This window comes from Moschus berezovskii, chromosome 3 (genome assembly GCF_049115385.1).
Source record: "Moschus berezovskii isolate FMDL1 chromosome 3, NW_MosBer_1.0, whole genome shotgun sequence".
Lineage (NCBI taxonomy): Eukaryota > Metazoa > Chordata > Mammalia > Artiodactyla > Moschidae > Moschus > Moschus berezovskii.
In genome coordinates this window covers 38,838,309-38,861,599 of record NC_142462.1, presented here as the reverse complement: position 1 = coordinate 38,861,599, position 23,291 = coordinate 38,838,309, and the positions used below count along the sequence as shown (strand labels likewise).

At 37.7% G+C, this 23,291-nt stretch overlaps 2 protein-coding genes and 1 pseudogene across 6 annotated transcripts in view; all 3 read right to left on the bottom strand.

The window, feature by feature from the left end:
- NUP42 (nucleoporin 42) overlaps positions 1-14,568 on the bottom strand; it is a 31,379-nt gene extending 16,811 nt beyond the window's left edge. For all 3 annotated transcript variants that reach the window (XR_008685215.2, XR_008685217.2, XM_055420575.2), the window contains exons 1-6: positions 14,393-14,568; positions 11,622-11,850; positions 10,221-10,315; positions 3,847-3,923; positions 3,008-3,094; positions 557-641 (exon numbers count right to left, since the gene is read on the bottom strand). Coding sequence is in view for 1 of the 3 variants with exons in the window: in XM_055420575.2 (XP_055276550.2) it covers positions 557-641; positions 3,008-3,094; positions 3,847-3,923; positions 10,221-10,315; positions 11,622-11,850; positions 14,393-14,504 (685 nt within the window). In the remaining 2 variants the exon portion in view is untranslated. The remainder of the gene's footprint in view (positions 1-556; positions 642-3,007; positions 3,095-3,846; positions 3,924-10,220; positions 10,316-11,621; positions 11,851-14,392) is intronic.
- A 1,732-nt stretch (positions 14,569-16,300) lies between these two features.
- The window catches only part of KLHL7 (kelch like family member 7), a 55,475-nt gene continuing 48,484 nt past the window's right edge, over positions 16,301-23,291 (bottom strand). For all 3 annotated transcript variants that reach the window (XM_055420571.2, XM_055420573.2, XM_088833696.1), the window contains exons 10-11: positions 20,385-20,482; positions 16,301-17,704 (exon numbers count right to left, since the gene is read on the bottom strand). In XM_055420571.2, the coding sequence (XP_055276546.1) occupies positions 17,421-17,704; positions 20,385-20,482 (382 nt within the window). In that variant the 3' untranslated portion in view covers positions 16,301-17,420. The remainder of the gene's footprint in view (positions 17,705-20,384; positions 20,483-23,291) is intronic.
- On the bottom strand, positions 17,944-19,149 carry LOC129552304 (ubiquitin-like protein 7 pseudogene; annotated as a pseudogene).

Genomic DNA, 23,291 nt, shown 5'->3' with positions numbered 1-23,291 from the left:
TATGTAGTCCTATGAAACTCTAGAAAAACCATTCCTAAAATATACATCTAAAACCTGAGCCATAGGGTCTTTCAAAGAACATGCCCATTCTGAACACCATTTCACAAATGCTGCTGCTGCTGCTGCTAAGTCACTTCAGTCGTGTCCGACTCTGTGTGACCCCACAGACGGAAGCCCACCAGGGTCCCCCGTCCCTGGGATTTTCCAGGCAAGAACACTGGAGTGGGTTGCCATTTCCTTCTCCAATGTGTGAAAGTAAAAAGTGAAAGTAAAGTCGCTCAGTCGTGTCTGACCCTTAGCGACTCCACGGACTGCAGCCTACCAGGCTCCTCCATCCATGGGATTTTCTAGGCAAGAGTACTGGAGTGGCTTGCCATTGCCTTCTCCGTCACAAATGCTAGGTGAGCCAAATTCTTTGAAGCTCTATTATGGAAGGTGGTAGAATTTGCAAGGATGACTTAAAATGGTGCTAGAGACACCTTCAGGCTTTGTATTTGAAACCCATAAAATCCCATTTTTCTAAATCAGTCAAGTCTTGCATGACTTTGTCACTTACCTGGTGACCCAAATGTTACTGTTTGCCTATTGCCAAATCCAAATGAAGGTGTTGCTTGATTCACTCCATCCTGTAAATCGGACAGCTATTAAAAAAGAGGTAGACAAGTGAATAATTCTCAAGTACTTTTTCTGTACACTTTTAGCTAAATTTAATTTTTCAAATGTGCACTTTAAAATGTCTTCATTTTGTTTAACAGAAAAATGCCCACAAGTGAATATGTATAGAAAAAATGAGCCCTTCTCAAGGAGTTCAGAATGATTGTCTGGCTGATGAATTGTGAGTATTTTTAATTTTATTTATGCTTTTAAAACATTTTCTAAATTTCTTTAATGAACACATATTAAAATCAGAAAAATACTTTTTAATTCTAGATTTCAGTGTGTACAGGTTGATCTGCATTAATCAAGAAACCTAGATATTACGTAAGGGACCTTTAGAGGCTACCCCAATTGACTTACTCAAATGCTTGACTTGAAGTTAATTCACAATTACATTATTAAAACCTTACCAGTAAACTCTATTAAACATTCCCTATTCCCTTAAAATATTTTATGTTCTTGCTATTTTCTGCTGTAGAAATATCTTTCATCTCTGCTTAATGAAATCTTAATCTCCTTTTCAATGAACTTTTCACTTAATCCTGACCTCTAATAAGTCCTTCCTCATTAATACAAGCATATATTATTATTCTCATTTGAAAACCCTATTGGCATTGTTTTTTAAAAATAGTTATTTATTTGGCTGCATTGGGTCTCAGCTGTGGCACTCAGGATCCTTGAGTTATGGCATGTGGGATCTAGCTCCTCAACCAGGTATAGAACCCCAGCCGCATGCATTGGGAATGCAGTCTTGGCCACTGGACCACCAGGGAAGTCCCCAGCATTTTTAAAAATTCAACTTTATTGTGGTATAGTTTACATAAGATGCATCCATTGAAAAAATTTATTTTTCAATGAGTTTTCATAAATTTATAACCATCACTACAATCAAGATTTAGAATATTTCCATCACCCATAAAAGTTCTCGTGTGTCCATTTCCAGGCAACCCTCTCCCAACCTCTGGTCTCAGGGAACCACTCATCCACTTTTTATTACTAGAAATGAGGTTTGTCTTTTCTAGAGTTTCATATAAATAGAATCATATAGTTTACAGTTTTTGGGTTTTTTGGGGGGGAGGGCTAGCTTCTCTCAGCTTGTGTGATAAATTATCATATAAGGAATGTGGATAAACAAATTATATCCATATAATGGATTAAAAGAATAGTTGGACATAAAGAATTGATGCATGGTAAGCCAGTTGTAGGTGGGCTATCCAAGATTCTCACCTACAGAAGGGCCCCTTGGAAGCTGTCAAAGAACACAGAACTTCCAACCCTGAAGGAAGCTCTGTAGTTCTCTGAACTTAGTTACCGCTTACACATTAGCACTGGTGATGGTGGGCCACCTCTCATCTAGGGAAAAAATACTTCCAACAGTCCTACTAATTCAAATGTCATGACAACAACTGAAAGGCAGAAGAAACCAGCTTGCATGAGGGTCCCGTCATTTAGAAGCAGACACGTAAGGAGTGCGTTTTGGGACTGTCAGCCATTCACAAGTTCAGGCGGCTACTACTCTCACAGCTTTTTTCAGAAAGTCAAAGAGAAATCACCTAGGAAACTGGAAACATTAAATTCCAAACGCAAGTATCTTATTTAAAAATAATGCTCTTAAGAACATTTTTGGGGGGTATAAAAATAAACTTTATCGACAGAAATAAGGAATATGCTGCAGTAGTATCATGTATCCTTGGGGACAAGTGTGTATATATCTCCTAACAGCATTTCTGTATAAGCCAGGAACATATAAAAGTGTCCTTCAGTCACCAAAGTGTGTATTAGTCTACATGTGACTTTCCTGGTGGTCCAGTGGTTAAGAACCTGCCTTCCAATGCAAAGGATGTAGGTTCGATCCTTGGTTGGGGAACTAAGATCCCACACACCACAGGGCAACTAAGCCCACATGCCTCAACCAGAGAGCCTACGTGCTGAAACGGAGATACCATGTGCCAAAACTAAGACCCAATGCAGTCAATAAATAAATAAATTTTAAAATGTGCATTCATATCATTTTTCAAAGCAATTTCTTTTTAAATGCTGATAACCTGGAATACTTGAATTTATATTATATAGTATTTCCCAATTTTCAAAACTAGTACTACCAAAATTAAGAACCCAATCTAAGAAGAGTTTTAGAAAAGCATAATTATCTGTGTTTTTCTGACTATGGAACAGAGAGAAAGGAATTCCAGAACCTTGACTCTAAATGATAATATATTATGGTTCTTGAGAATATGTGTATCATAATTCTTGACAGAGAATTTTAGCTTTGTTTCACAAATCCAAAGTGAAATTCTGCAAAAAGGCAATAGATAAGATACTTCCCTGTAGAAAATTCTCCAATACTCACCAAAGCTATTGCAGTTGATGTATTTAGACTTTTCAGTTCATTCACCCTGTTCCTCCACTGATTTATTAACTGCTGGACAGAATTTAGCTGAATAAAGAGGACAGAAAAATAATGTGTCAGTATTGAGTGTTTAAGGTAATCTCTTCAACACCTTCATGTCTTTATTTCCAAAGTCACAATAAATTTATAAGACATTTTTATGGCCTATAACTTGTAAAATTTGCGTTGACCTACCCCTGCTTGCCACGGACACTCCTACTGTAGACCCCTTTCCCTATTCTCCAGCTCCTTGTATCACCTAGTTAAGATCCCAAGTACCTGGCAGCCCTGAGTTATTAATAGTTATATTTGGATGGGAGACAAATATGTGTACTGGTTGATATGATATTGACAGTAGACAATAGAAAAATACAGAGTTTATGTCATTTCCTTTAAGCACTTATTCTCACCCAGTTTTTCAATTTTTTGATATTTGATATATGAAAAGGCTAATCTGTACACAACATTGCATCTTATTTGTTTTTCTAGCATTCATCATGGTGTCTGTATGTAAGAGATGCACCATAAATGTCTGTCAAATGATGAAAGTGTATGATTTCTGGGACTGATTGCTGGATAATTCGTAATAAAAATAAAAGCATTGGTAGTTACTATAGCCAAAGTATACTCTCATCACTTTAGATAACCAACCAGTTGTAAAGAAAATTATTTAGAATATAAAGTCTTCTGAAAAAAAAATATAGACCTCATCCACTTTGCCAACACACAAGTGAGCCACTATAGAGAAAACAATAATTAACAACTAATCTGTTAGTTAGATGAATATGAAACAAACTTACATAACTCTGTAAGTTATTGCTGGTTAAGAAGTTATGGTATTCAAGTCTCAACTCCTCTGGTGAAATGTCTGTAAAACCTGAAGTGAGGAATCAATTGGAATCTTTAAATACCAATACTTTTGATAGTATAGTAAAATGAGAGGTGCTAGATAGGAAAATATGCTAATCTTGATCATTAGAAAAATTTCATAATCATCAGGAAAGAATTCAAAACCTAGACTCTATTTAATAAAGTATAAAATTAGAATAAAATGTAGTTTGTTATTAATATTTGAAGGGGTAAAATTTTCTAAAGATAAACCAAGTGGAAGGAATAATACAGAAGAGAAAGAGTTGATTACATTTACATTTGAATTTATAAAGAAATTTCTGTATGTCAAAAACTGTAATAAGCAAAATTAAAAGGCAAACAGTAAACTGGGAAAACCATAACTGCAACATATATGACAGGAGACAAGTTAATGAGAATGTATAATTAGCTCTTACAAATCAGTAAGAAAAATAAGCTAACATGGGCAAAGGTAATGAACAAACAATTCACCAAACAACTCAAATAGCCAGTATACAAATGAAATTGAAAAGTTCAATTTAAAATTACAACTTAGGACTTCCCTGATGGTCAGGGAAGATTCCACATGCCACAGGGCAACTAAACTGATGTGCCACAACCACTTAGTCCAAGATGTAGAGCCCTCCAGCTGCAACTACTGAGCCTCCATGCCACAGCTACTGAGCCTGCATGTTCCAGGGCATGCGCTCTTCAGCAAGAGAAGCCACTGCAATGAGAAGCCCGTGCACCGTAACTAGAGAATAACTCCCGCTCACTGCAATTAGAGAAAGACCCTGTGCAGTAATGAAGACCCAACACAGGCAAAAATAAGTAGATAAAAAAATTTTTTTAATAAAAATAGAGCTTAAAATAGATACAATGTTTTATTTATCAGATTGGCAAAAATTAAAATGGACGATTATTATTAAGGATGTGGTGAAAGGGACATTCTTCTAAGTTGCCATTATGGAAATCACCGTAAAGCTTTTCTGGGAGGAAAACTGTCAATAAATGTCAGAGGCCTTACAAATGCTCATACCTTTTGATTCTAACAGAATTTCTAGAATTTGACCTCAGGAAATGATTGAACATGTAAACAAAAGGTGTTACATAAAAAAGATGTTCATTCTAGTATTTCTAGTAATAGAGACATTGAAAACAACAAGGCAGAATACAACACTAGGTTATGATGCCTAATTATATAAGAAATAAGTGTGTACATGTTTTGAAAGAAATACACTAAAATGTTACAGCTGTTATCTCTGAGATCAGTTGATCTTTATTTTATTTACATATTTCTGTATTTTTCAAATTTTCTATGGCAACAGATATAAATTTCATAATAGGAAGACTTTTTGAGGGAAAAAAAAGAAGAAAAATGTTCAGGATATTTTTCTACAGAGAATTACTGGCAACCAGATACCACTAATTCCAAAGACTCCTACCTTCGAATAAAAAAACCTAAACATTCAAAGCAGAACCCTCAATGCTCTCTAACAACTTATCTTTACCATCTTTACAAACTACTCAGGCCACAAAAAAAGAATCACCTTGTATTTCTCTTGTTGCCCATATCTAATTAATAAGCCTCCTGCCAGTTCTAGCTCCAAAACAGAACACGGATTTGACCCATTCTGTCTCCACTGCAAGTAAATCTCAGTCAACAGCAGCTGTCTCCTAACTCATTTCCCTTCCTATATTTTGTGCCCCCAACCCTGTGCTGTGATTCATGGGGTCGCAAAGAGTCGGTCACGACTGAGCGACTGAACTGAACTGAACCCCTGTTCCCAGCAAACCATTTCTTTTCACATAACAGTTTAAGTGAGCTTTTTCTAACTAGATCACATCCCTCCTCCGGCTCCAAACTCTTTGTGGCTTCCTAGTGCAATTAGGCCCAACATGATCTGGCCCCTGGCTGCCTCTCTCTGGCCTAATGCTATACTACTCTTTCTCTTGTTTACTCTCCTACAGCAATTCAGGCCTCACTAATCTACAAGTATGCCAATCCTGTTTGCACAAGGGGCTCTGCACTACCTATTATATTGCCAGGAACATTTCCCCCCAAATCTTCCCAGAAGAGACATCTCTTCATTCAGGACTCAGTTTCAACACTGCTTCCTAAAAAGAGATAACCACTCTATGTAAAGAAACACTGTCCCTCTGGTTACTTTCTCTTCCTTCCATCAGTCACTCGTGGTGAACCACAAAGACAGAAAATGATCTGGGTGACTATTTTCTCAATTCTTTCACAGATAAGTATAAATACAGTATCATTCTAGTGGCAAAGGAAAAATTAATTCATTATAAAGGATGCCTACAGACAGTGATTCTCCTACTTTCTGACTTCAGGACCCTTTTACATTCTTAAAAATAATTAAGGATTCCAGACCTTTTGCTTACATAAATCAATATTCACCATATTTGAAATGAAAACTGGAAAATGTAGAAAATATTAATTCACTTAAAAATAAGAAATCAATGTGTCAACATAAATGAAAAAACTATTTTCCAAAACAAAAAATAAAAATTTAGTGATATAAGTGGCATTGTTTTTATGTTTGCAAATCTCTTTAATGCATGGCTTAATGGAAGACTGCTGTATTATAATATCTGCTTCTGCTATTCAATCTGCTTCAATCTGTTTCAATACATTGCCTGGTTCAAGTATATAAACAAAAACTCTTCTCACACAGATATGTAGCTGGGAAAGGATGACTTTAGTGGTCTTTTCAGATAATTGTGGATAATCTTCTTTTGTACAATACCAAAACTTGACAGGCAATAGTTTCTTAAAGGTTAGCCATAATGTGGACTCAAATCATATTAATGATATCATATTAATGAACCAAACTATTAACTAGTTTAACCACTCCAGTATTCTGGCCTAGATAATTCCATGGACTGTATAGTCCATGGGGTCGCAAAGAGTCGGACACAACTGAATGCCTTTCACATCACTTCACTTAGAATTAATTTTTCAACCATGTACAATTTTGTAACTTCACACACTGGTCATTTGGAAAATACTGGTTCACTGAGTTATCCAGGATTTCCAAATGTTAGCACATGTCATCTTACAATAGAAAAAAAATTCATATTTGTTAATGTTACTTTATATGTGCTTCCCATTTGCATAAAGAATAGGTGTACCCTTATAAAATTACTTTTACCTCTTCATCAGGGACATTCTTAAGTGAAAATGTCATTAAAAAAATTTTTTTTATTGACTACTATAATCTACTAGTAGTTTGTTGACTGTACCCCATCAACAGCTTTACACCAACTGTACAAATGTCAACACAGTGAAAATGGCAATTAATATCTTAGTATTATTATGAAAATATTTCTAAACTTGTAAAGTCCCTAAAAAGGATCTCAGGAATAGGGTTGCCAGACTTAGCAAAAAAAACAAAAGGATGCCCAATTAAATTGGAATTTCTGACAAATACTTCAAAAGGTAAGTATATCCTAGCAGTCCAGGGGTTAAGACTTCATGCTTTCACTGCCATGGGCCTGGGTTCAAATCCTGGTCAGGGAATGTTAACACCCCACAAGCCATACGGTAAGGCCAAAGCCAAAAAAACAAAAAAGTATACGTATGTCCCAAATAGTACATGGGATATCCATATACTAAAAATATCGTTCAGTTCAGTTCAGTCTCTCAGTCGTGACCAACTCTTTGCGACTCCATGAATCAAAGCACACCAGACCTCCCTGTCCATCACCAACTCCCGGAGTTCACTCAAACTTATGTCCATTGAGTCAGTGATGCCATCCAGCCATCTCATTCTCTGTCGTCCCCTTCTCCTCCCACCCCCAATCCTTCCCAGCATCAGAGTCTTTTCCAGTGAGTCAACTTGCCGCAGGAGGTGGCCAAAGTATTGGAGTTTCAGCTTTAGCATCAGTCCTTCCAATGAACACCCAGGATCGATCTCCTTCAGAATGGACTGGTTGGATCTCCTTGCAGTTCAAGGGACTCTCAAGAGTCTTCTCCAGCACTACAGTTCAAAAGCATCAATTCTTCGGCACTCAGCTTTCTTCACAGTCCAACTCTCACATCCATACATGACCACGGGAAAAACCATAGCCTTGACTAGACGGACCTTGGTTGGCAAAGTAATGTCTCTGCTTTTTAATATACTATCTAGGTTGGTCATAACTTTCCTTCCAAAGGAGTAAGCGTCTTTTAATTTCATGGCTGCAATCAGCATCCGCAGTGATTTTGGAGCCCAAAAAAATAAAGTCTGACACTGTTTCCACTGTTTCCCCATCAATTTCCCATGAAGTGATGGGACCAGATGCCATGATCTTTGTTTTCTGAATGTTGAGCTTCAAGCCAACCTTTTCACTCTCCTCTTTCACTTCCATCAAGAGGCTTTTGAGTTCCTCTTCACTTTCTGCCATAAGGGTGGTGTCATCTGCATATCTGAGGTTATTGATATTTCTCCCAGCAATCTTGAATCCAGCTTGTGCTTCTTCCAGCCCAGCGTTCCTCATGATGTACTCTGCATATAAATTAAATAAGCAGGGTGACAATATACAACCTTGACGTACACCTTTTCCTATATGGAACCAGTCCGTTGTTCCATGTCCAGTTCTAACTGTAGCTTCCTGACCTGCATAAAGGTTTCTCAAGAGGCAGGTCAGGTGGTCTGGGATTCCCATCTCTTTCAGAATTTCCCACAGTTGCTTGTGATCCACACAGTCAAAGGCTTTGGCATAGTCCATGAGGCAGAAATAGATGTTTTTCTGGAATTCTCTTCCTTTCTCCATGATCCAGCGGATGTTGGCAATTTGATCTCTGGTGCCTCTGCCTTTTCTAAAACCTGCTTGAACATCTGGAAGTTCACGGTTCACATATTGCTGAAGCCTGGCTTGGAGAATTTTGAGCATGACTTTACTAGCATGTGAGATGAGTGCAACTGTGCGTTAGTTTGAGCATTCTTTGGCATTCCCTTTCTTTGGGATTGGAATGAAGACTGACCTTTTCCAGTCCTGTGGCCACTGCTGAGTTTTCCACATTTGCTGGCATGTTGAGTGCAGCACTTCCACAGCATCATCTTTCCGGATTTGAAATAGTTCAACTGGAATTCCATCACCTCCACTAGCTTTGTTTGTAGTGATGCTTTCTAAGGCCCACTTGACTTCACATTCCAAGATGTCTGGCTCTAGGTGAGTGATCACGCCATTGTGATCATCTTGGTTGTGAACCTCTTTTTTGTACAGTTCTTTTGTGTCTTCTTGCCACCTCTTCTTAATATCTTCTGCTTCTGTTAGGTCCACACCGTTACTTATCTGAAATTTAAATTTAACTGGATGTCCTATGTTTTATCTAACAATGCTGCTGAGGGATCTATATTTTACATTGAGAACCACCGCTTTAGGACATTAGGCATCATGTCCAATTCTGAACTTTTTAAAAAAGGCTTAACACTTATTACCTTTACAGAAAAATAATTATTTAAAATTATTTATTTGTATTGCTTATTGCCTCCATCCCTCAAGAACATAAACTTCATGAAGGATGGATCTTAGCTATCTTACTCACTGCTATATCCAGACCACCTAGAATGAGGCCTGGCAAAAAAGAAACTCAATAAGTATTTGTTGAATGATTAGTAAATAAATGACTAAGGAGTGGTGTGACACAAATGCTCACAGAGAATGAGTAGGTAGAGCAGAGACAGAAATTCCAGAGTTCTGAGAGACTGAAAGGGCCCTCGTTTTCCACTGACTTCCTGTTCAACTTCATAGGGCCTAGTGCCACCCAGAGCAGGCTTAAAAAACTGTGGTGGTCTAGCTTTCAGCCCCAAATGAGGTATGGACAAGAGAAAGTGGGAAAGAAAGGGGTAGTCTAAGGCTCCCTAACTTCAAACATTACCTCCAGAAGAGGTATCAACATGATTTATTAAAAATAACTATCCTTAGAAAAAAAGAGGAGGAAAGAAAGAGAACAGAATCAAAGCCTAACGGCAGGCATAATATGACTCTTCTATTCTCTGCAGGCAGCTAAAGGTTCTGAAGTAGTATCTACAGGGAACCAAGGAAGTAGAGCCTCTTCTTAGGCGTACAGAATTAGAAATGTGGCGAGTGACGACTCCTCATTTTACTGGTTTTCTCAAGGAATCAATATATCTTGAACTGTATCTTCCAACTTCAATCTCTGAATTACAAAGCTCTGGTAGAATACTCAGATATTTTAAACAATGTCCAAACTCCCCTAACTGTAGCTAAATTTTTGGTTAATTTCTTTTTTTGACCGGGTCTTGGTTTTAGAAAATAATAGTGGTAAAATACACTTTAAAACCACATAATTTCTAGTTACCTGAAATATTCGGTTTCTTTTTCACAGGTGAATAAACAGAAAACATCCACTGCCCTGATGATTCCCAAACCTCCATATCTTTAACAATTCCTTCCCTGAAAAAAAAATGGCAAAAGATGTTTTTTCTTCTGCTTGGTGAAATTTATCATTGATAATTTTCAGTGATTGTTATAGCAAATATATAATTTTAGATTTTTCCACTATATTTTCTGAAGTGTCCTTCAAAGCAGAAGTTTACAAAAATATGAGCTGCACTTCATGATTATAAATATTATATATCAAAGACATTTATAATTTTGGTTTTCCAGTACACTGAACCATTAACCAACATATTTATTGAGAACTCGCTATACACATCTTAAAGAACTGAAATACACAATATTAACTTTAATTTTCTCTGTTCATTAAAATTAACATCAATGATCATTTAACTGGGAAAGAAAGAACCAGTAAGTAATAAAGAACCAAAAAATATTTAAGTAAGTAGGACTTCAGAGATCATTCTAATTCTCACATTTTGCAAAAACGGAACAGACTCATGTCCATGGTTAATCTGACAGCAAAGTCATGGATATATTCAGCTCTAAATTAAATATTTCCCTCTTACCCAGAACGGCACAATTAATGATGTAAGAATGGTAGTTAATAATAAAATAATATTAAAATTTAGGATTTTTACAATAACATCAAATATAGGAAGGCGTGTTTCATTTGTTTTATTTTATTTACTCAATTGTATATGATACATGGCTCAAAATGTTTACAACTGGTTCTAATTTAATTATGGGATATAAAAGACTAATGAATATATTTAAGCTCTGTCCTAGTTGCTGGGAACTGAGGGAACACTTATATACAGCCAGGCACTGTTTTAGCACCAGTCATAAATTCTACTACAAATGTTCTCAATAAATGATAAGAAATGTACTCCACAATAATGAAGGAAATCAAATGAAATCAGTTTGCATGAAGTAACTGAAGTAAAAGTTTTATTATAGAAAAAAAAATACAAGATACTGTAAGTGACCTCCAAAATCACAAGCTGCTTTAAATCACCTCATACTTTGTAAACAACTCATAATTTAACATAAGTAGGATTACCTTAGAAAGATATTCACAGTACAGTATCATTGATAGAAAAGTGGAAAGAGAGTAATTATCCCCAAGAAGACACTGCACTGATATAGAAGAATCACATTTCAAGTTGAAATAAAGTCTAGCATGACACCTGCAAAACAGAGATTACCTCTGATCATGGATGCTTTTCCTCCTTTTGCTTATTTTGATTTTATAACAATTTAATAAAGTAATAAGATTACTTCTTTTTTAAGGAAATATTATGGGTGCTTTTGGAAAAAAATTAGCAAATGGGTGGCAATTTTTCTGAAGGCTTTCACTTACAGAATCTTCTTATCATCTTTCTGGTCATCAGAGCCAGGTGAAGCAAATGGGTTCTGAGATAAGCCAAATCCCCTGTTCTTGACAGAGGACTCTCCAGAATCAAAAGCAGCAAAGGATGGCTTTTCTTGATCTCTGCTGCCCCCCCATGGTGTAGGCTTGGAGAAACTGGATGGCTGGATAACACTGGAATATCTCTGACTGCTGGTATTCCATCCTCTTCTGTTACTACCTGAAATAAACAACAAAATAAACAATTTTACTAGCAACTCATGTTTTCAATCTCTAAAAATTTCATTATATTTTATCTTATTATATGCAGATATTATGTAAAGATTCAACAGGCACTACATGCCCACTCATTTTAAATTACAAAACTTTTCATTTTCAATTTATAGAATTAAGTGTAATATCAACAAAGGGGCTTCCCTGGTAGTAAACAATCTGCCTGCAGTGCAGGAGATGCAGGTTTGATCCCTGGGTCAGGAAGATGCCCTGGAGAAGAAAATGGTAACCTACTCCAGTATTCTTGCTTGGGAAATCCCATAGACAGAGGAGCCTGGAGAACTACAGCCCGTGGGGTCACAAAAGAGTTGGACATGACTGAGCAACTGAGCGCACACACACACACATAGTATCAACAGATCACACAATGATCTAATTTAACAAGACTGAGAGGACTGTAAATCCACAGAAAAATTATGATATATTACTAAATTCAATTGATGTAAGTTTATTAAATACACAATTGTTTGATTGTTTGATAATAGAGTGGACAGAAGGCATGTAACTTATATCATAAGCTCCTTCATGACAAAAAGCTGTATCTGTATTATTCTTTGCTCCCCAATTGGGCCCTATATAGTAGTAAAATCTGAAAAAAGAGCAATGTATTAAGAAGTTTATTGAAAAGATTAGATTCTACCTTCTGTCCTTGATAGATGGGTAAATCTATTTGACTCAATATTCTGAGAAAGAAAACACCTATCCTATTTTCCGTATGAGAATTGTAGTGGTAGTCTACATATGAATAAAGTGCATTGATTTCCTCTAATATAAGCATATTTTTAGTATTCTTATAACTATCAAAATGAGCCAACAGGACTTTCTCCTTTCTGTGTCTATATTAAAAAAAAATTTTATCACTTCAACTATCATTTATTCATCACTTCTCAGTTTGGGGCCAAGATAATTCACCGTGTTTCTAACTGAATGAGGAGATATGCTATTAAAAATGTATAATAAAACGTGTTTCTAACTGAATGAGGAGATATACTATTAAAAATGTATAATAAAACGTGTTTCTAACTGAATGAGGAGATATACTATTAAAAATGTATAATAAAACGTGTTTCTAACTGAATGAGGAGATATGCTATTAAAAATGTATAATAAAACTGGAATGATGGGAGATACACGCCTTTAAAAAATCCATCTCCCAATTCTAAAACTACTTAACAAAACCAAAGAGGAAAGGGGGCACATTGCTAGACCAGATCCCGCAAGCAGGGGTTAATAATATTGTATTTTTCTAGAGTTTGATCTTTTTCTTGTGATCTTTTCTCCTTCACAACTGAAGAAATTCATTCCATCATTTGGATATAGCTTTTGGCTTTCATACTTACTGATTCTGCAAGCATTTATTTCTGGGCATTAGATACACTGTTTATTTAACTAGTTTTATTTACACTTTTAAAATCCATCAATCTATCCATTCAACATTTATTCTCTACTGTATTTAGAGTAAGTCTCCACAGAATGTTAAATATTACGTTTTGTTGTTCCTGGAAATACATTTGTCTGATCCCGAGTCCTAATTTTTGGTTTGGAATACTTACTAGACTAATTGTGGGTAATTCAAAAAGACTGTCTTCTAGAAGAGCTATAAAAATGAAACCACAATGTAACAAAAGGCTTAAACGTCAGATGAATAGCGGTACAGGAGGAAAGAGAAGGGAGAGGTGGTCAGCATCCTGGACTAAGTTTCAGTTCTAAGAAAATCTAACCATTCATCTGACCTCTAAAACCTTGCATTGTACTATAGATTCACTTCGGATCCTTCCTCTCCTCGAAGACAGTTCCTTTGCATTATCCACAATTCATTTAGTGAAATATTCCAATTTCGACAATGACTTAGGCCCAGAAGGCAGGTCACCATAGTCCTGTATACCTTTCCCTCAGAGCCCAGAGGTCTTAACTGAGCAGCCCACTCTCCCGATTTTACCTCCAATTTTATAAGCATGTGCATTTATATGAGGTTTACGGCTCTGTAGCTTTTATTAGACTTTCAAAGGAGTTCACGACTTCCCCCAAAGAGCCCTGACTCTGACCCTACTTACTAGCATCTCCCTAGAAAAAAGTTTAGAAAAAAAAATTACATTAAAAGCATCAACGGGAAAAACAAATACCCAGAAAAGTAGTACAATGTTACAGAAGAAGGCGTCTAGGTCGACCTACGCCAATTCTGGAACCACTGCCATGCAGGTAGTTTTGATACGTAACCCCGACTTAAAAATTCGTTGTTTTTCACTGTAACCACGAATAAACTGCAGTCCACTTAACAAAATCAGCCGTAATTCCTAATCAAAGGGCGAAAACGTCAGTGGGCGGGGCGGGCGAGGGGACGGCGGGGCACGTCCGCGTCACCTGACTGGTACGCCGCGGCGCTGTGCCCAGCGGCTGGCCCCAGGAGGGACGCCCGGTCCTCTCCCGCCCGGCCCCACGTCAGGCTTTCCCCTGCTCGGCTAGCTGCGAAGGACTGAAGAAAACATCACCTGAGGGCTGCTGCTGCCGTCCTCCGCCCGCACCCCTGGCGCCGGGATGTTCGTTCCAGCACCGGTCTCCGAAGCGGCAGCGGCCTTGAAGGAAGAACTGACAAATGGTCATGGCGATGGTGTCGCGAACCGAACGGTCTTCATTTGGCACCCTCAGCGAGCAACCGGAGGTCCCGGCTTCGCTACTGTGATGTCATCTTTTTGCGCCTGGTAAAGGCCCTTTCTCTATTGTCCCGCCCATAGTGTGATGAGAGGCGAGGATTTTATCCAATAAGATTTGAGAAGAGTGGGCCCGCCCCGCACGCCCTGAGCGCGACCTTGGGAGGGCGGGATACTTGAATGGTTTTGCGGAGAAAGGCGCCTCGTTTGAGGTAGCTTGAGTTCTCAAATGAGAGGAAAGAAAGTTGGTCAGGCAAACCAAGGACTTCAGCCCTGGGAGGAGTATTAGCTGTGGTTTGAGAAGCATAGTCGTAATTTCATTTTAACTGCTTAGTAAAAACCTGCCCAGCCGTTCATCAGGATGGGTAACAATGTTTAAGCCAGTAGTAACGTTTACAGGGAAACAGATTAAGGACAAACTGCAACTAAAAAGTATAACAACCGTCATCTTGGGGTGAGTACTACATTCTTAAACAGAGAAACTTTGTTCATTTAAAACCCACGTGAATGTTGCTATGTGAACTTCTATCAGTAATAATGAAACATTCCACTCGTTGCCTAGAGGATCTAAGACACCTGACACACAGAAGCAGCTTCTATTTCTAACCAGGCCAAATTGCGATATGACAAATCAATATTCTACCCTCAAAAATATTACACATTTTTCCCAACAGAGAGCAAAAGTCAAAACCCAACATAAAATTGTTCAGAATAACCAAATCTAGAAAAAGAAAGATTAATGGTTACCTAAGGATGGGGTCCTTTGGTAGATAGAACTGGGTTGAATAATGTCTCCCTAAAACTCTAAAATGAGACCTTATTTTGGAGACAGTCATTGGTTAAGATAAAGAGGTGTGTGATTCAGGTTGAGGTTTGACAGAAAACAACAAAATTCTGTAAAGCAATTATCCTTCAATTAAAAAATAATTTTAAAAAATATAAAGAGGTGCGTGCGTGCGTGCATGCTAAGTTGCTTCAGTTGCATCCGACTCTTTGCGACCCCAGACTGTAGCCCACCAGGCTCCTCTGTCCATGGGATTCTCCAGGAGAGAATACTGGAATGGATTGCCATGCCCTCCACCAATGAGAAGGGTGAGCTAAATCCAGTGACTTTTAACAGTACCAGCAGACAGAGAGACACACAGGGGAAAAGGCCATGTGAAGACAGAAGCAATGACTGGAGTGGTGCAGTTACAAGTCAACAAATACCTGGCTTGCCAGAAGCCACCAGAAGAGGCAAGAGAAGTTTTTCTCTTAGAAATTCCAGAAGGAATCAACCCTTTCAATACCTTGATTTAGGATTTCTGGCCTCCCAAACTGTGAAAGAGTAAATTTCTGTTGTTTTAAGCAATGAAGTTTATGGTAACTTGTTATAGGAGCCATTAGAAAGTAATACAGGGAAAATGGGGAGTAACTGCTAATAAGTATAGGGTTTCTTTTTATGGTGAAGAAAGTGTTCCATAATTAGGGTGATGATTGCATAACTGTACATATATTGAAGATCAATGAATGGTACACTTTAAACAAGTGAATTGTATGACAAATTAATAGAACTGTAATGTACATAAAACCTTACATAAATGGAAATATATCTACCATAATCTTTTATAATTCCCTCTTCATTTAAACATTTTTAGGTCTTAAGATTATAACCCTCATATAAAGAATAAAAATTTAAAAAGAAACATTGCTTCACAAGTTAAAAACTACCTAACACATTTAAAGTGAAGAATGAACTTAGCAGGCTACTTGAAGTTTAAAAATATTTAATATTATCAGGTTTAAAAACATTGATGGTGACAGCTTTACATGGCTCATTCCATACATTTCATAATGTAAAAGGACAAAACATTACTAGGAAAGAAGTGAACAGTTGGGTTTGTAAAAGATTTACTGATCACATATAAGTAATTAATATGACAAATATTTAACTCAATTATAAAACTTTTAGAGATGACTGGGTCAAATTTGCTGATATGTTATGCTACGGAAAATATGTACCTTTTTTATCTATAAGAAGTTCGAATTCAACATTGACAGTGTATAACTATCAGTGATATTCTAGTGACCTAGAATTTGCTATAAGTAGCTTTCTTTTGCTAGGTAATATTAACAGAGTGAGCGCTGAAGAGGTATAATCCTTTTTTAATCCCTGGGTTAAAAAGTGACATAAATTAATGATGGGTGCTAAGCTTGACATTTTGTGTTAAAAAGATGGAATTATTGTACTGAATGTATTTCATGAGGAGTTGATTACATTTTAACTCCCAAAATGTATTTATGAGGTTTTATGAGATATAAGTGTATGCTTTGACTCACTCTGGCTTGCTTTTAAAATGGAATACATTTGGCACTAAATGGAACAAATGAAGACAAGCAAAATTATATGAGACTAAGCTGCTCCATCAGAACTATCTTTGACTTACAGTTCATACTATTTCTTAGTTTTTGACTGAAGAGAAACAGACATAACTACATAGCACTTCTATGATGTATGAAAATATAATCTAGAGCTAACATGAGACTGCTTCAATCATGAGTCAGTCCCCCATTCTGCCATAATCATACTTACAAATGTAAAATTCATTTAAGAATTCATATTTTCACCAAGTGCTTATAATTTTACAAGTTTTCTTGCTAGATTTGTTCTTGGTTATATGGCCAGGTGAAATACAGTCTTTCAATTAAGGAAGGAAATCCATATAAAAGAAAATCTATTTTACATGAATCTTACTTTACTTGAAAATTCCTTGAAAAAAAAAAAAACCAAAAACACACCAAACTAAAACTTTGTAACTGCACTCTTGGAACAAAGCACGGGTGGCCATATTTTTGAGTCTCCAATGAATCTTGAAGTTCACTCAATTTTTCATGTTTCAAGGGTTTCTTCATTTGCTCCACAAGTATCAACAACACAAATTAAACAACTTGTTACTGGAAAAGCTCGGACTTTGGAGTTGGCGACCCATTTGTCTGTTTCAGTATTATATTCAAGGATGTTTCCTAGTCGACCCACACCTTGAAAACCAGCCAAGACATAAACTATAGAGCCGACTGCTGCACACTTCACTGTTACTCCCTTCCATGGCATTGGTGAGACCATCTTCCATTCGTTTAACTTAATATCATAATATTCCACATTGTCCAGACCACCTTCAAAAGAATAAAAGATGAACAACTATGTGAACAATTCTACGATCTCTTAAAGTAACAATTCTTCATATTTTTCCAAACATTTTTTATGAAAATGTTCAAACATACAAAAAAGTTGTAACAGTTTTACAATGAATCCTTACATATCTACTATCTAAATTCTTTTTTTTTTTTTTTGAAGGTCGACCATCAGGTGTATTAGGGAGAGTAGAGATGGGGCACCTTCAAGAGTGCTTCCTATGGGCAGCTGCCTTAGCAGTTTGCTGGGGGTTCAGGAGGAGCAGGGAGTTCACAGGGCTCCTCCGGCAAAGATGAGCTCCAGGGCCACCTGAATGTCCCCCCCGGTGGCCTGCAGGGCCCGCAGGCTCAGCTCATCGTCCTGGATGCCCATATCCCTCAGCTGCTGCAGCTGGGGCTGCCATTGGCTCTGAAGGCTGGGCTGCCCGGAGGCCTGCAGGGCATGCTGCAGGACTTGGCTGAAGAGATCATTGGTGATGGGCGTCCCTGAATGGATGCTGGAGGACATTGGGGAGGTCCCTGAGGAGTGGCCCTGGGTACCAGGAGTTGGCGTGTGAGAGCTGCTCTCCAGAGTGCTGGCCAGAGCCAGGGCAGTGGCCAGCTCACTCTAGGTGATGGGCCGGGGCCCAGCAGCTTCACTGTACCCCAGGGAAGCTGGGCGGGAGCTGGGGGTGCTGCTTGAGGGCGTGGACCTGGCGCTAGGGTGAAAGTCGTCCTCATCATCAGAGAGCCCTTCAAACAGGAAGCCACCTGGCATGTCCCGGTAGGAGCTGGAGGGCATGCCCCGGGAAGAGGACTCTGCTCCCAGCAGTGGGGTGCTGCCTGCCACCAAGTGCAGGACCAGGACAATGGCATTGACCAGGGCAGGGTGAGCAGGCACCAATGTATCAAGCATGTTGCGATCAGCAAAGACAGAGAAGAGGTCCTTGTCCTGGAGAACCCCAAGAGCAATGGGGTCACTGCTGAGGCCTGGGGTGGCCACAATGATCTGATCCAGAGATTACTTATTGCTGAGCATCTTAAAGACCGCCTCCCTGTAGAAGGAGCTGCTGTGCAGGGCAGTGTGCAGCACTCGGAACTCCCTCAGGGCAGCCACTTTGTCCACAGGTTCCGGTTTCTGGTCAGGCTCAGGCCAGGACTTGCGCAGAACATGGACTGTGGATCCAGGTTGCATGCCATAAAAGTCAAGGGTCTGATCATCTTTTAGCTTCCGGCCACAGTATATCAGATCAATCAGCTCAGGGTCTGGAACAGACTCCTCGAGTTTGCCAGCAAAAGCTGCTTCAGAAATGAAATACTATATCCCCCCAGGGAGTATTCTCCGAGCTCTGTCTCTGGCAACCGAAAAATAGATTTGGGGCAAGTGGCTGGTCAGCCAGCTTCACCGCCAGGTGCAAATCTGAGAGAGACATCCTCTCTCTTTCGCGCTCTCTCTTTCTCCCCATCCCGCGGAAGGAACCTGGCCGCAGGGCTGCCGGTGTAAACACTCACTCGGGTCCTCTTGCCGGAAAATACTATCTAAATTCTTATTCTGACTTTAACACAATAGGAATTTAACTTAATTTTTTATTTATCATTTTAGAACCATAAATACTTAAAATTTATTCTGTAAAACTAAAAGTGTTATATCTGTTGTGGAAAAATTAAAAAGGAAACCACTCAATGAAGTTTCTTTCTGATTAAGTTTGATTATAATTATTCAAATGTTCTTTTTCCTTCTACCATTTATCTGTCAGCAGTTTATGAAAAATAGCAATGGAAAGAGACAGAAGAAGGAAAAGAAGTTATTTCTTTGTTATTCTTAAAGATTGAAGGTACTGACTAAAATGAGCTTTGTGGAATCTATCTGTAGATTCAGTCCAAATTCTACATTATTAAAAGCAATTTATTGGACTTCCTTGGTGACTCAGTGGTAAAGAATCTGTCTGTCCATGCAGGAGACATGGATTTGATCCTTGATCCAGGAATATCCCACATGCTGCAAAGCAACTAAGCCTGTGTGCCACAACTACTGATCCTGAGCTCTAGAGTTCAGGAGCTACAATTACTGAAGCCCACATGCTCTAGAGCCTGTGCTCCGCAACAAGAGAAGCCTGCACACTGTAACTAGAAAGTAGCTCCCACTCGCCACAACTAGAGAAAAGGCTTCATCAGTGAAGACCAAGCACGGCCAAAAATAAATACAATGGTGTTTTTTAAAGCAATAACTGAAGATTCTTTAGTGCAACATTATTTATAAAAATAAAAATATCAAATTTAATCAATTAGAAGAGTAATACTGATATGTTCATGAAGTGTTTAAAAATGTTTAGGAAACAGTGCTGTTCAGAGCCTGGATACAAGACCTAAAAGTTAAATATTTCTGTAACTCAACAGTTCTTAAGCTAGTGTGATGCCATTCCCCAGAGGGTATTTGGAAATATACAAAAGCCATCTGAGACTGTCACAATGACTGCTGGCTATTACCTACATTCACATACAGGAACGTTAAATGTATTATGACGTTTCATAAAATGCTAGTTCCCAGAAACTATAAAATAAATCTAATGATGTATGTAATTAATGCTTGTATCAAGATCTCAAGAAACATTTTTATAATTTAGGATAAGGAAATATCAGCATATTCACTGATAATGTTGAACAGTGAATTAACATCACATACCTAAGCCATTCTGACCACCCACAGCAAATATCTTGTCTTTTACAAATACCAGCCCATGATTCTTTCTGGCTTCAATCATTGGACACAGCTCAGTCCACCTGAAAAAAATTAAGGAAAGTGTTTAGTATACTTGTTTACAAGAAGTAAAAGGACTTTTATGAATTTACAGGAAAGGTCTGTTATCCCAAGTAAGTGCTCATTTACAGCTCACATATGTGTATACACAAATATGCATGTCTGAAAAGCCAGAAAGCAAAAGTTAACTGGTTTTGAGTGATTTACAGGTGGGGTAAAAAGAGATTTCTTTCAGCTTCAATAAAATATGGGATATAGAGGCTATATGGAGACTACTGTCATGTTTTTGGAAGAAATCCACTTCCTATAGTTCACAATAACTTGTAAAACAGTAACAAGAAAGGGAAGATGTATAAGGACATATAAGGCATTAATACTGTCATATGTGGTTTTAATTAATATTTACATAAGTAAAGCACAAATTTATCATGGGCCTCTAGCAATCAGCAAATTAGCCCATGTGTTACTATTTGCACATCCATCTTTAAATATACACATAGAACTTTTACGCAGCTTTGGTAACTAAAGTACTACTATCATTCTGTCACATTTAATAACTTATTACCACACTGCTGTGTTCACAGGCTCTATTATAAAGAATGAGATTGACAATATAATGTGGACACATGTCAGAGAATAATTCACAGGTAGCTTTAAACACACCATTTTGTTACTTTTTCTATGAGATTCAATCTCTCTTTTTGCCTAAACTCCCAGACATATAACTGACACCTGTGATTGTGGAGGTGGTGCTCTTAACGGGTGATATAAATCAAAAGGCTCCAGACGACCACAAAAAAAAAAAAAAAAAAGAGGGGGGGAAATCTGGCATAAGTATAACTCTCTAATATGGTTATTTATAACTCTTCTTTTTAGAGCATAATGAAGAACTCTGAAATATCAACAACTCTTGTAGCCTTATATTTACATACTTCTGGTTTATTTTAAAAACAGTTCTGACAGTCACTACTCTCATTTTCTGAGCATTTGGTTAAAGACCTCCCATTTTTCAGGATAAACACACAGGCCTCCCCAGGAGAAAAGGTCAGCGTACAACTCAGAAGTGGGAGAGCCTGTACTCGAACTCTGATAGGCTCTGCACTCAGTGAGCTGTCAAAGTGCATTAAACAGAGTATCTGACTGGGAAAAATTCAATACATGTACCCCTTTCTTCTTTATGATACAAAATAAGAGAATTTACACTAGCTTTTCACTTAGGAAAATTTAGGGAATTTAAATGTAATAGAAAATATACAGAATTAAAATTTAATACATAAGCTCAATACATACAAAAGAAATGCTAAGTTGTGTAAATTAAAAAATATTCCCCAAACTGATTATATTCACCTAGTTTTTTAAAAAAATATTGATGTTGTAGATTTCTTTATTCTTTCCCCCCGCTACTATGAATAAGAATATATTGATTTACACTGATACTGCCTAAATACAGATCTCAAAATTTAGAAGCCTGGAGTTTATATGGTATGGGTTCTACTTTGAAGACCTTTTTAAGAAATGAAACAATAATTAGGCAGCAGAGTGAATGAGATTACAGTTTTCCAACCTGTATGCTTTCTGAGTCTAGAATTTATGGGAGGCAAAGTGGAGACTGAGACAGGAGGGAGGACCGTCTGGATACACCCTGCTCCTTCTGTTTAGGACAAGAGGGGCTGGATAGCTAACTGGCTGGCTGGATGATAGGATTAGGATAAGGGGTATCCCCAGTGAGCCCTGGCCAATACAAAGGTACATTTTTAAAAAACACTGAGAAGCATTAAGTTTGATGATGTCAAGAGATTTCCTAGTCTCAACACTTTAGCAAAAGATAAGTTTTAAGATAGAAGTGCTAGTCACTTAGTCATGTCCAACTCTTTGTGACCCCTTGGACTGTAGCCCTCCAGGCTCCTCTGTCCATGGGATTTCCTAGGCACTGGAGTGGGTTGCCATTCCCTTCTCCAGGGGATCTTCCCAACCCAGGGATCGAACCCGGGTCTCTTACATTGCAGGCAGATTCTTTACTGTCTGAGCTACTAAGGAAGCCCCAAGTTTGAAGACAAGCTTTCAGTTCTGTTCCTAACATGGTAGACTAGTAGAGCAAAAAATGAGAAAGGACAATTCCAACTGCACTTTTGTCTGGGAAAAGAGTTAATGGTTTTGCTTCCTTAAATCCTTCAAAAGTAGGTGGGAAGCACAAATAAACAACTGCAAATGACAATCATATTTTATAATTAAATGTTTACTCTTAACTTAAAAAAAGTAATAGCTAGAGTAGAAGACTTGTATGTTCTGTAGCCCGAAAGTATTTTCTAAATACAAACCTTGAGCACAAGAGTTTTGGTGCAGTACTTTGGCATAACATTTAAGTTGAACATATTTACCCAATAACTTCTTCTGGTAAAGGAAGAACAGGCCTTTCAAATGAACAAGTGAATTTTCTTATTAAAGGTCTATGTATGTTTCTGATTATTAATAAAAGGTCTGACTGGAATATCACCTGTGTTCATTTTCTCATTAGTCAATTACACTATACTTACCACCACTCCCACTATTCAATAACTACCTTTGACTGTACTGGATGGGTTCCGTCATTAACAAGATCAGAAAAACTGGCTAACCATTTATTTCTTTATATTTTGCTTTTTAAAAAGGAGTTTACTTCCCAGTTGATTAAGAATAATTTTATTTAATAAATGTGAATCCAAACATACCCTCTTAAGCACAAATTACAAAAAAAAAAAAAGACATTATACTTAGGGCTATCATTCATTAAAGCTATGAACCAATATATAATATTTATAATTAAAGGCAAATTTACCACTGATTATACATTGT